This window comes from Cannabis sativa, chromosome 9, assembly GCF_029168945.1.
Source record: "Cannabis sativa cultivar Pink pepper isolate KNU-18-1 chromosome 9, ASM2916894v1, whole genome shotgun sequence".
Taxonomy (NCBI): domain Eukaryota; kingdom Viridiplantae; phylum Streptophyta; class Magnoliopsida; order Rosales; family Cannabaceae; genus Cannabis; species Cannabis sativa.
The window spans coordinates 50,237,669-50,250,787 of record NC_083609.1 but is presented as its reverse complement, the minus strand read 5'-3'; the positions used below and the strand labels follow the sequence as shown (position 1 = coordinate 50,250,787).

The following is a 13,119-nucleotide window of genomic DNA, read 5'->3' as shown; positions in this document are numbered from 1 at the left end:
TCTTTGACTTTAATTTTAGAATCCAAACAGAAATTTTCTTATATTTCTAATTCCAGAATACAATACAGTTACACTTTCTCAAGTGTTTAATATCTATCTTCTATTAATGGATTAAAACTGTATGGAATATGAGTTAGGTATTCTGTGACCAGGATCCACTTGCAGTATTCTAAGAACTCTTTGATGTAACTAAACCTATGTCATCAATAGACACTACCATTTTTTTTAATCTATGGCATTTGTATCTTGTTCATAGTGGATTTGACAAGATCAATCTCTGCAAAGAGTTAATATGCCTATATCCACTGAAAGTAGTTCATCTCATTCGCAGATGGATGTACATTCAGGGGTGGATATGAGTTTTTCGTTGTATTCTTAAAACGATAACTCTAGATTATACCTTTTAGCAAAGAAATTTGAAATGTTTGAAAAATTTCATTAATTTCTAGCAATGGTTAAAACCATTAAGGTAAGTGGTTAAAGATCTTGCGAACTGATAGGGGTGGAGAAATAGTTAGTAGATATGCAGTTCAAAGATCATTAAATTGATTTTTGAATTATATCCAAACTTACCTCCCCAGAAATTTCGAGTTGCATGTTGATGATTAGTTACTAGTCGTTGCCTAAATCCTTCTATGGTAATACAATTTCAGAATGATGTAATGGTTGGGTACTTAATGTAAATCATTACTAGATTCATGGATGACCTAATCAAAATCTTAAGAAAAGCTAGAACTGTTAACCATGGTTTGTTAGCTATTCTAAGTGATTAGGGGTGGACCATCCCATTGTCAATAGATAAGAAAGTGTTTGTTCAAACAAATACTACTTTTCTAAGATAATGACTAAGTCTGAAAACAAGTAGCAAATAAAGGAGATATTTAATTCTTGATTCCAAAAGTGTTCTATCATCTTATTTGATATATGATGATCCCACTGCCTCTGTTGTCTTGTCACAACCGAAGAGATTAATACCATTTTCTTAGACATAATTCATGGTACCTTGTCGTAGTGGGAGAGTTCCTAGGAACTCACCTTCTTATGACTTGGGAGACACTAGTGATTAAAATCCATTGTGAGTTTAAACAAATAATGGATTGTCAAGATAAGAAACTAAGAAGAAAACCAATAGAACTATGGTTTAATCCATTCACATGGAGTAACCTTAAGTTTTCTATTACAAGGACATAAAAGGAAATTTACGTTTATAAGTCTATTCAATGGACTTAACAAAACTTCATGTTCCTAGTATTATAGGTTTGAGTTTATCTAAACCTATGGCTTGTGGTATACCTGGTAATTACTTACTCTAATGCAAGCAACTTACTTTAGTAAGATGCTGAAGCATTTTCTTTCTAATGGCAATCTATAGAAGCTTCACAACTTCTTAGACATAGATTTTATTTATCTAAGGAAAAGTCTTAACTATTCCAGAAAAGATAAAGCCATGAAACAATTTCTTATATCAACAGTGAGAGGTCTTAGATATGCTTTTGTATGCCTTAGACCAGACACCTGCTGTTGAGTGGGAGTAATGAGTAGGTATCAGATTAATCCAGGAGAAGAACATTGGAAGACAATCAAGTAAATCCTAAGATTAAGAAGAGGAACTATATGTTAGTCTATAAGAGTGTGTTTAAAACTCTTAGACTACACCACATCAGATTTCAAAATTTGCCTATGTGCTAGTAAATATTTCTGATAAGATGGTGGTTACTCTGGGGGTGGAATAGTGATTTTGGAGAAGTGTAAAAACCTATCTGAAGTCTCTAGGTCTACCAGAGAGGGACTGAATGTTAATGTTGCAGGAAAGGTACTTATTCAGTCTAAGGAAAGTTCTATACATTTTTGGCATCATTCCAAATTGCCTTAAACTACTAGTGTTAATTTCCTGATTAACCAAAAGTAGTTGCCAAAGATATAGAATCCAGTATCCCAAGAGAGTAGACATATAGAGAGGAATTTCACATTATCAATGATTTTGTGATTAAAGGAAGAGTAATAGTGGAGAAAAGGTTGTGGTTAATTCAACCTTTCAGATCCTATTACGAGCACTACTACAAAAAGTATAATTCACGTCGGTTTTTAAGTGTCAATTAAAGAATTTACGTCGGTTTATAAAACCGACGTATATACCGTAGTCGCAAATAGTTTTTTATTAACGTCATTTTCAAAACGACGCAAAAAATAATTTTTGACATTTATAAACCGACGCTAAATACTTACTTTTTTATTTTATTTTATGCGTCGGTTAACAAATGACGCTAAATGTTTCATGGCATTTTAAAACTGTCACAAAAAACTTATTACGTCGGTTTAAAAATGTCATATCTATTACGAAAATATTTTTTTTTTACCTATTGCGTCACTTATAAAATGAAACACAAATATAAGTAAGGAAAAATTACAATTTTTTCATGCAATTTTCCCCACCTGCATTATCAAATTTTAGAATAACTCTATATAATAGTAAATACATAATTCCAAAAAAATTTAAAAAACATTTTTAAAACTTACATAAAATTAGTAATCGATTCTATTAACTAATCACACGATACCAAAATTGTTAATAAAATCGATTGTAAAACTTAAATTCCATGTATATCGTAAACTAAATATAAACTAATAACATATGCAAAAGATAACAATAATCATAAATTTGTTACTCATGTATTATAACAAAAGTAGTAACCTTAAGTACTTAATCTATAATCAAAGGCTTCACAAATTCGGCCCACATCCTGTACGGCATTGATCTCCTCGTTACTATAGGGAGCGTCTAACTTGAACTGTAAAACAAAAGATAAAAAAAATATTAATCATTATATTAAAAGTATAATTAAAATACAAACTAAATAAAGAATAGTAGTTATTCATGCATGTATCTAGAGGGCACATGGAACTCGTACATGAGAGGGATCTAAATTTTATTTCTCTAACTTGATCATCATATTCATCTGCAGTATGTCACTGTCCCATCTGAGAACAATAACCCAGTTGGAGCACAGTTATACATTGAACTAACAAAGAGTCTCATTTACAATGCGAAAAAACTAAGAGCCATGTAACAAGAAAAATATTGACAGAAAATACCTTTGAGAATTTCCCTGCATAGGGTCTTAGAGGTTGTGGAGTCCACATAAACACAAAATTTTATGAAAGTTTTTGAGCAGCAGCCAATAACTTTTTCTTTCACTGAGTATCAACTCAATGATTACTTGTTATCTCCTTTCAAACCAAATTCTACTTCATATACCACTTTTATAAGTTAAAATACAGAAAATAATTCAATCTTAAATGAAACTAACAATTAGCATGGTTATTAAACTGTATCCCTAGCTATATAGTAGAAATATGCATGTTAGCAAACATAAATGTGCATGGACTGTAGGCGTCTTAGACTTACACTGAGATTAGTATCTTTTTACACGAAACGATATTCATTTGTAAAACTTGAATCATCATTTAATACTAAGTTAAAGAACTTCTCTGCTGTACAAAAGAAATCATTATTTACTTAGCTCTATAACTATCTCCATTATCCATATATACAGGTACTAAAACTATAATCTTAAAGATATATCATCAAGCACATTTTCAATGTAAAAATGCAAGAGACTACTGCCATATAAGAAAATTTCATGGCTTAGTTTTGCAAGAGCACTATGAAAAGTAGATTCATTGGCTCTCCACTCCAGTAAAGAGTAATATATCTTTTATGTACTGTAAAGTTTGAAAAGGCAAAAGTATAAATTAAAGTAGAATTTCAGAAATAAGATTAAAATAGCAAGTCAGCCAATATACCCAGTTCACATATGACGTGTCAACTCACTAAAATTTTGTAAATTATGAAATCTAATTCTTCATAAGAATAATAAAATGTAAACGGAGAAATGGGTTACCATTGCTGTAATTATACAATATAATAACACAATTTCACGATTCACTCAAGCAATACTTTCATTATTTGAGAACTAAAGATCAACAAATTTAACAAATAGAAAGATACAAAAATGCCATATAATATTTTAAGAACCCATATTATAGAAAGCCTATTTACAGAGATAACTCCTCAAGTAATTCACAAATTCCGTTCTTACCAAATGGAATAATGAAAGTGCTAAGAGGTTACAACCTATGAAAATAATACAAGTAAAATTTTTATTTCAAAGCCATAATAATTATTTCAAAAAGAATAAAATACTGGTAATACATGAAAAAGTTAATTCATACATACATGCGTGTGATTAAAAAGGTATTTTCCCAAACCAATCAGCAATATAAATTATAAAAGCCAAGTATAATTTGTGCATTCCAAAGCTTCAATTGATTACTACTACAAATCTCCTTGTGGAGTCAGCCAAGTGACTAGTTAGCTGAGCAAGCAAAGCAGAATTTTTTTTTTTTTTTTTTTTTGAGAAAAAGCGTAATTATATATAAAGAAGATATTAGACCTCTCGGTCATTACATAAAATATTCTCCGGGACAGAGTTAAGCGGAATAGATCCGTACATGTTGTTGGTAAAAGCCCAAAAAGCCACATTATGGGCCATAAAATTACAAGATCTACTAATGTTCAAAAAATTACAACAAATAAAAAAAGGAGAAGACTTAGTGCAAAAGGAGGCATAGTTCTCTAGAGCCCAATGGGATGCCTTCCCATTAAGAGCATCGATCACTAGCCTCGAGTCACTCTCCACTATAATATACTTATGAGCAAAGCAGAATTTAATATACATAGCACTATATTTCAACATTTCTCCACTCCTTTAAATCAAAGAAATTGTGTTACGGAAATAAACACATACTGCAAAACAAGAGAGGCACAAATTTAAAGAAGCTTCGTTCAATTCTTTTCAATCGATCACGGATAATAACCAATAGTAATAAAAATTAAAAGAGATGTTTGTTTTCTTGTAGTTTCAGTTGTAGAAGTTATATCCTAAACAAATAATAAAGTACTGAGCTCCACACACTACCTCCATTGTCCAAATATACAAGTAATAGACTATAATCTTAAAATATATCCATCAAGCACCTTTTCAAAGTAAAAATACAAGAGACTACTGTAATATAAGAACATTTCATGGCTGAGTTTTGAAAGAGCCCCAAGTAGATGCATTGGCTCTCCACTACAGTTAAGAACATATCTTTCTTACTTCAGATACTTTAAAGAGAATGAACTTACCCTACTTTATTGAACTAAAACAATGACTTTGACTGTTATGTACAATGAGAAATCTACTCTTGAAGCCCCAGCCGATTAAAGAACACCAAGAAATGATACTCAGGGCCCCAATATACGAACCCTACAATAGGCCCACCTTTTATGTACTGCAAAGTTTGAAAAGGAAAAAATATAAATTAAAGAAGAAGAAGAAACAAATGAAACACAATTAAATTCTGTTCCAAAAAAATCTTTTGTAAAACTATCTTAGTTCAAAATTACACAAACCCAGAACACCAAAGTCCAAGTAAAACCAAATCAGCTTATCACTTTTCTCCAAAATACCCATATGATAGAACATTAAACTAAAAGACATGGAATAATAAGAAAAAACACACCTGCTTAAAAACTTTAAGTCCGACTGACTCGACCCAATTAGAGAAGAACTCATTGGACAGTGGTGGTTGTGCGATTAATAAGAAGACAAAGAAGAGAGTACGAGGTCGAGGTTGGGTCGCCGCATGACTAAAAAGAAGACGAAGAAGAGGAGAAGGTCGAGGGGTTCGTCGATTTTTCTAGGGCTCTTTCTCACGATTAATGGTTAGGGACGAGTGTGAACAGTGTGGCATCTGAATTGGGGGTTTAGGGATTTCACTCTAGTTTATGTCAGTTACGCACTCTCACCATTTTTTTTTCGATCGTTTAAAACCTCATATATAAATTATTCTACTGTTAACAATAGACGCAAAATGTAAAGCAAATTTTTATAATTGTTCACCTTATTCGTCAGTTTTTATTTTACCATCATTTTAGAAACGACGCAATTCAAATATTATCAGCGTCATTTCAAAACTGACGGCCCAATTATCTAGGCACTATTCACGTCGGTTAACGCCATGAATAGTAGAGTTGACCGACGTAAAAAGTGTAATTTGTAGTAGTGGAGGAGTTTACTACTACTACACTTGATTTGTATATCAAGGTGTTGAGATTATTTGAAACGCACTTTTTTGTTTTATAGTAGTGCAAGTGGGAGTTTGTTGGGTTTTATGCCCTAAATAAAACTCATTTCAATATAATCAGATTTACTTATTAATATAGATCAGAAATAACATTTAATGTTGCATGGTTCACATGATTTATTTCATGATTATATGTACATAATGTATGAATTCATCTGAAACCCTTTTCACATACTTGATCCTGTTTATTGTGCCGTCAACACATTGGAAAGTAAACATGACTATGTGAATAAAGTTTCCTAGATTTATCAGACATAGGGCTTTACTGATATGATAATCTACAACAGAGTTTACTTGCATTTGGAGAAGTGCTATGTTCTTTCCAGAGCATTGGTTAAAGTAAAGCTCAGGTTGGATGCATGGAGTATGCATCGGAAGGGACCGATATTGAACTTTGACTTAGATTTATTAAACTTACCGTAAAATCTATTCAAGTCAATATCGCCTAGTTGATCCTAGATCAAATGATCTTAATCCTGTTATGATTAGGCTCAATCTTGAAAGGCTATTCGTGTTCTTTGATTTGTTAGTTAAGCCTACTTTTAGGTCAGGGTGATACGTACATTTTGGGAACACGGTAGTGCAATTGAGTGGGAGCGCTAGCATAAACATGGAATCTATAGCTTCTATCTGGCGAATAGTAAGCAAAGGATGATCTCCTTCGAGCTTGACCAAACGAAAATAAATGGTGGAGATCTCATTTCACATAAGCTGAAATATCATTTATACGGGGTCAAGTGTTTTAAGGATAAAATACATACTAGGGTGTTACGGTAATCTAATCCCTTTATTGTGTAGATCATTCATATAGAGGATCATTGATCACATTAGGATTATAACAATGGATAACTAATGATGTGTCTATATGGTGGAACATATAGAGCATTCTATATACTGAGAGTGCAATTCTGAGTTCTATGCGTGGATTCAACGAAGAATTAATAAGTTAGTGAATTTTAGTAATAAATTCTTGATCTACTTATTGGAAGCTCGGTTATATAGACCCATGGTCCCCCCACTAGTTGAGATAATATTGCTTGTAAGACTCATGTAATTGGTTTTGATTAATCAATTATAATTCTCAAATTAGACTATGTCTATTTGTGAATTTTTCACTAAGTAAGGGCGAAATTGTAAAGAAAGAGTTTATAGGGGCATATTTGTTAATTATGATACTTTGTATGGTTCAATTAATAAATATGATAAATGACAATATTATTTAATAATTATTTATAGTTATTAAATAGTTAGAATTGGCATTTAAATGGTTGAATTAGAAAATTGGCGTTTTTGAGAAAATCAGATGCAGAAAAGATAAAACTGCAAAATTGCAAAAAGTGAGGCCCAAATCCACTTGTATAGGGCCAGCCACGTTTGTAGGAATTTAAACTGATTTTTTCATTATTTTAATGCCAAATAATTCAAACCTAACCCTAGTGGAATGCTATAAATAGATAGTGAAGGCTTCAGGAAAATTACACTTAAATTTTTCTATTTTTCCTTCAGAGAAAAACCTGAGCCTTTCTCTCTCCCTATCTTTAGCTGCCACTTCTTCTTTCTCTTCCCTCTTGATAATTTCGAAATGCTTAGTGTATGAGTAGTGCCCACACACAGCAAGTGATACCTCAATCATAGTGAGGAAGATCGTGAAGAAAGATCATCAGCAAAGGAGTTTCAGCATCAAAGATTCAGAGAAAGAGATCCAGGTTCAGATATTGATAATGCTCTGCTACAGAAAGGAATCAAGGGCTAGATATCTGAACGGAAGGAGTCATATTATTCCGCTGCACCCAATGTAAGGTTTCCTAAACTTTATATGTGTTTATTTCATCGTTTTAGAAAGTTCATATTTAGGGTGTTAATCAACATACTTGTGAGTAGATCTAAGATCCTGGTAAAATAATTTCCAACACTTTGTGCCTCAAACTTTTTTTTGTCATATTTTTTTATTCAAAAATCATTTTTCATTGAAACAAAATTCAAATTATGGTAGAATTTCGGTATAATCTAAATTTTCAATTAAAAATCTAATTATCAGAATAAAATTGATTTTTAATTAATTAAAATAAGTTTTAGATATTAGTAGCCTTTGAATTTGAAAATTTGATTTTTCCACAAAAATAGCCTTATGGTTAATTTTGAAATTTTGATTATTTTATTTATTTTAATTATAAGATCAGATATTACTTTTTTTTATTATTAAAATTTGAATGATATTATTTTGATAATAAAATATTAAAAAATTTTAGAAATAATCTAGTTTGAATTTCAAAATTTGCTAACCATATTAGTTTTTCAAAAATTTGTTATTTTTTGAAATATATTTTATTAAATTCAATTATAAGATTTGAAAAAAAAAATTATTTTGACATTTTATCTTATTATATTTTTTTTAATTTAAAATTAATTTTTGGCAAAATAACATGATATTTTGAAAAGTTTGTTAATTTAGGTTTGAATAGAAATTTTAGGGTTTCTAACCATAAAATAGGATATTTTGTTTTATTTAATTATTTTATTTGAATAAAATTGATAATATCCTAACCATCAAATATTTCTTTTCAAAATATTTATTTTTGTTATATTTAATTCATTATATTATAAGATTAAGAATATAATATTAGAAAAATCTAAATTTTAAATTCAAGATATTATATTATATTATTATTTATTTAATTAATTTAAATTATTTAAATAAACTGAAAATTTAAAAAATTGGTTAGATATTTGAATTTAAGTTAGAATTTAAGATATCTAGGAGATTTGTTAGTTTTTGAATATTTTTTCAAATATTCTCTAACAACCTAAATTTTAAATTCTAGTTAAGATATATTTTAAATATTTTAATTTTAAATAGAAATATCTTAACCTACTTTCCAGTTATCTGTTACATGTTTGCTTGTAATGTTTGTTTATTTATTTACTCAATTTTTTTTACAAACTTATTATTTATTTGATCTAAATTGCTATGATTAACTTGCTGACAGATCCAATGATCTGATTTTAATCATAGTTCAATTGTTAATAGATCTTATAAATAATTTATAACAGGTAAATTTTGCAACTTCTTTCATATGTGTAAACCTAGTAACATGATAGGGCACATCCAAATTATTTGACCTGTGTGAGCCTATGTGTTTGCTTTTGAGCTTAGATGCATATAGGAAGCCCATTTAAGTTTTATTAATTAAATAGACTAGGTTGCTAAAATAAAATTTCACATAAGTAATTTTATTTAGGCTCAATTAGTAATGGGCTTATTCAATGAATAACAATTATTTATTTAATGGTTAAATTACTCTCTTTTGGGACTTGTGTGAGAGTTAGGGGGCCAATAGTAGTGGGTACGACATACTGAACCCAACCCTCCCTCACACGAACCACTCCAATTGTGAAGGCTCATTTGCGTTATTTAAATAATTGTATTATGTTAATTATATTAGTCTAACCTAATTAAAATTGAATTAACAACATAATTAACTTTAAAATATATGAAATTTATTTTTCATTGGATTATTTTAAAGTTAATTTTATAAAAACACTTAGTTAATAAGATATAGTCTAGATAGTTATTTCTAGTAACTAATTATATTTTCTAATATTTAATTAATTAGAAAAATATATTTAAGTTGAAAATTAATATATTAATTAATTTTGGATCAACTTAAATTAGAATATTTTTTCTAGTATTAAATTAGAATTAATAATTAAGTTTATTTTATACTTAATTATTTGATTCTTTTATTTAATACATTTAATAAAATTTAAAATTAAATATTTAAGTTGATTTTACTCTTCATACTTAAATGTTAGTTATTTTCAGACTATTTAATTAAATGAAAAATTATTTTTAAGTTGGAAATTTTAAATTTAGATCAACTTAAATTAGAATAATTTTCAAAATACATTTTATTTTATTAATCATTTTTCTCACTAATTTCGAAATTGCATTATTTAATGCAGATAATTTTGAAACTTTTTTTGAAGAATAGATTAAAGTTGAAAATCAATTTTAGATCAACTTAAATCAAATAAATTTTTCAATAATAATTAATTAAAATAAATGGACTAAAATATATTGTATTATAATAGAAAATAAAGAAATTAGTTAGTGAAAATCTAGACAGTTATTCTATGTTTGCTTGAAGTATTTTTCTAATTATATTTAATTAAATAGAAAATTAATAATTAAATTAATTTTATTCATGATACTTAAATATTTGATAATTTTCTTAATATTTAATTAAATAGGAAAATTATATGTTAAATGTCAATATTATTTGATAATTAATTTTAATTATTAAATAAATAACTTTGGCATTTTCGTGGTTGAATATGAAAAATGGCATTTTTGAGAAAATAAGATAAATAGTTAAAAATTAGCAAAATTGCAAAGTGGGGCCCACATCCATGGTCGGCAACTTATAGGCTATTTTACCATTTATTTTATCATTTTTTAATACCAACTAATTCAAACCTAAACCTAGTTGGATTCCTATAAATAGATAGTGATGGCCTCAAATTGAAAGATGATGAACACAATTGCCACACTTGCCTTCAGTCAAAAATTTGAGTCATCTTCTCTATGCCATTCCAATCCTTCATCTCTCTTTCTCTCTTCAATATTTCGGACCCTATAGTGATAGTGTAAGTGCCCACACACATCAAGTGGTACTCAATCACAGTGTGTAAGACCGTGAAGAATCCAAGTCAAGAGAAGGAGAATCGGGCTTAGATCTTGGTGATACTCTAATACAAAAAGGATACAAGGGTTAGAGATCTGAGCGGAAGGAGTCATTTAATTATGCTGCACCCAATGTGTTTAAATTACATTGTATTAGAAATTTATATTTAGAATGTTAAACAACATACATGGTAGTAAATCTAGATCCTAGTAAAATATATTCCAACAGAGCCAAGAGAGAATGAGTTGCCTCCTTAATTTTGATGGTCCATGGGTCAAACAAAGAGAGATCTGAGACAAAGAGAAAAACACCATGAGATGAAGAAAATATAAAAGAAAGAAGAGAAGAGAATGGGAGAAGACGATAGACTTATAGAGTTGTCACTACAAGAAATCCAGCTTTTACCGGTGCATTGTTGCGCCGGCAAAAGTACACTGACTGCGCCGGTAAAGCTTGCTTGCGGCGCGGTTGAATCGCCTTCGCAAAGCTTATGCGGGAAGCTTGGTCGGTAAAGGACTTTTTACCGGCGCGTACATTAACTGCGCCGGTAAAACGTCCTTTTACCGGCGAGGAATAACGCCGGCAATAAATAAGCGCCGGTGTTAAAAAATACCCTTATCCGCCTTGAACCTGCTATGATTAGGTTTTGCCGGCGCAATAGTGCGCCGGCAAAACTATTGGCGCCAATCTGGCTGTTGGCGCCAATTGTTTTTGTCACTTTTTACCGGCGCACTATTGCGCCGGCAAAAGTATTAAATTTTATTTTTAAAAAAATTTAATTAATTATATTTAATTAATTTTAATATTAATTAATTAAATATAATTAATTATATTTTTTTAAATAATTATAATATTATATTAACAAAATAAACCAACATAATTTACATTACAAGATAAACCAACATTAATTACTACTAAAATCAGTATATAAACAAAATGTTAAATGTTCGAACTGGATAATAAAAAAAGTACAGTTCTATAGGCGGGTAATGTCGTCATCGTTGTTTCTCTGAGTCTCGGGAGGCTGCGATGACGATCCAGCACCAGCAGCAGCCGATGATCCAGCACCAGGAGTGGGCAATGGTGGAAGATCCATGGGAGGCAAGTTGAAACCCGGCACAGCTCGAGAAAGATACTCAAACTGATCTTGGAATTGTCTGAGGTAGAGTTGTTGTGTCTCATACTGCTGCCTCGTATGTTGAGTTGTCTGCTCCGCTTCCTCCACTTTTTTCTGTAAAGCCTCGTACTGTTCCATTGTAACAGTCGGTTGGGCTGAAGGATGCGTGGCAGGTGCTCTTTTGGCCCCAACTTCCTTCAGTCTGGGGAGATGGCCAAAGCCTCTAAGATGCCGAGATCGTTCCCCGAGTACTTGCGTCATAACAGGTAAGTCTCGGGGGTACTGTGTAGGATCGACAGCAGGCTCTTCGGGCTCATCTGCAGTGGGCGCTGGTTGAGTTGCCGCTATTTCAACCATTTGCTCCTAAAACAATTAAACAAGTAAGTTAAATGGTTAATTTTAACACAAAATAAATTGAAAGAAATAAATGAAAATTGAATTAAAACGTAAACTTACGTAAGCTTGTTGCGCGAACTCGTTGCGCCAATCGTTGCCTTTATGGTGAAACTTTTGAAAAGTTTCCACCGCAGTTGGCAGTTCTCCTGTGTCGGGGTTAGCCTATTTTCAAGAGAAAATATATTAGTACTGTTATTTTAATAGAAAAAGTTAAATGAATGATAGTGAAATATAAACTTACCCCTTCGACAACATGTGAAACAATGGGCTTGGAGCCCCAGCCTCCTAAAAATTTCATCTTACCCCGACTTTCTTTATTTTTCGCTGCTCTCGCCTGAAATTAATAATTTTTATAACAATTAATTATTTATTATTGACTATATAAATTAAACATTACCAAAATTTAAAATTTTAAAAAATGTACCTTTTGTTTGTCTGTGCTCCAATAAGCGATGCAGTCACTCCACACCTCTTGAGTTACTCCCTCAGGAGGTGACATGTCGGCCCTCTCCGTCCAAGCTCCTCAATGTTTTGTATCCACTTCTTCTTGCGATCTGCCACTCCGGTCACGTAAACCCTTTGACATCTCGTACTCACCGTAGTCTACGAATGTAGGGTTATCTCGTGGGAGGATAAACTTGGTCTGCAAAAAGTTACACATTAATACATTAATTACAATTTAATAAGAGTATAGTAATTTAGAAATTAAAAAAATTAGTAAGGCATACCTCA

General features: G+C 30.7%; 1 protein-coding gene across 1 annotated transcript; it reads right to left on the bottom strand.

Annotated features, from left to right (window-relative positions):
• Positions 1-11,760: 11,760 nt before the first annotated feature.
• LOC133030777 (uncharacterized) lies at positions 11,761-12,886 on the bottom strand. Its single transcript, XM_061103653.1, has 4 exons — positions 12,812-12,886; positions 12,629-12,721; positions 12,448-12,549; positions 11,761-12,354 (listed from the first exon to the last, which is right to left on the bottom strand). Exons 1-4 carry the CDS (start codon positions 12,884-12,886, stop codon positions 11,851-11,853), a joined length of 774 nt encoding a protein of 257 aa, XP_060959636.1. The 3' UTR covers positions 11,761-11,850.
• Positions 12,887-13,119: the final 233 nt, after the last annotated feature.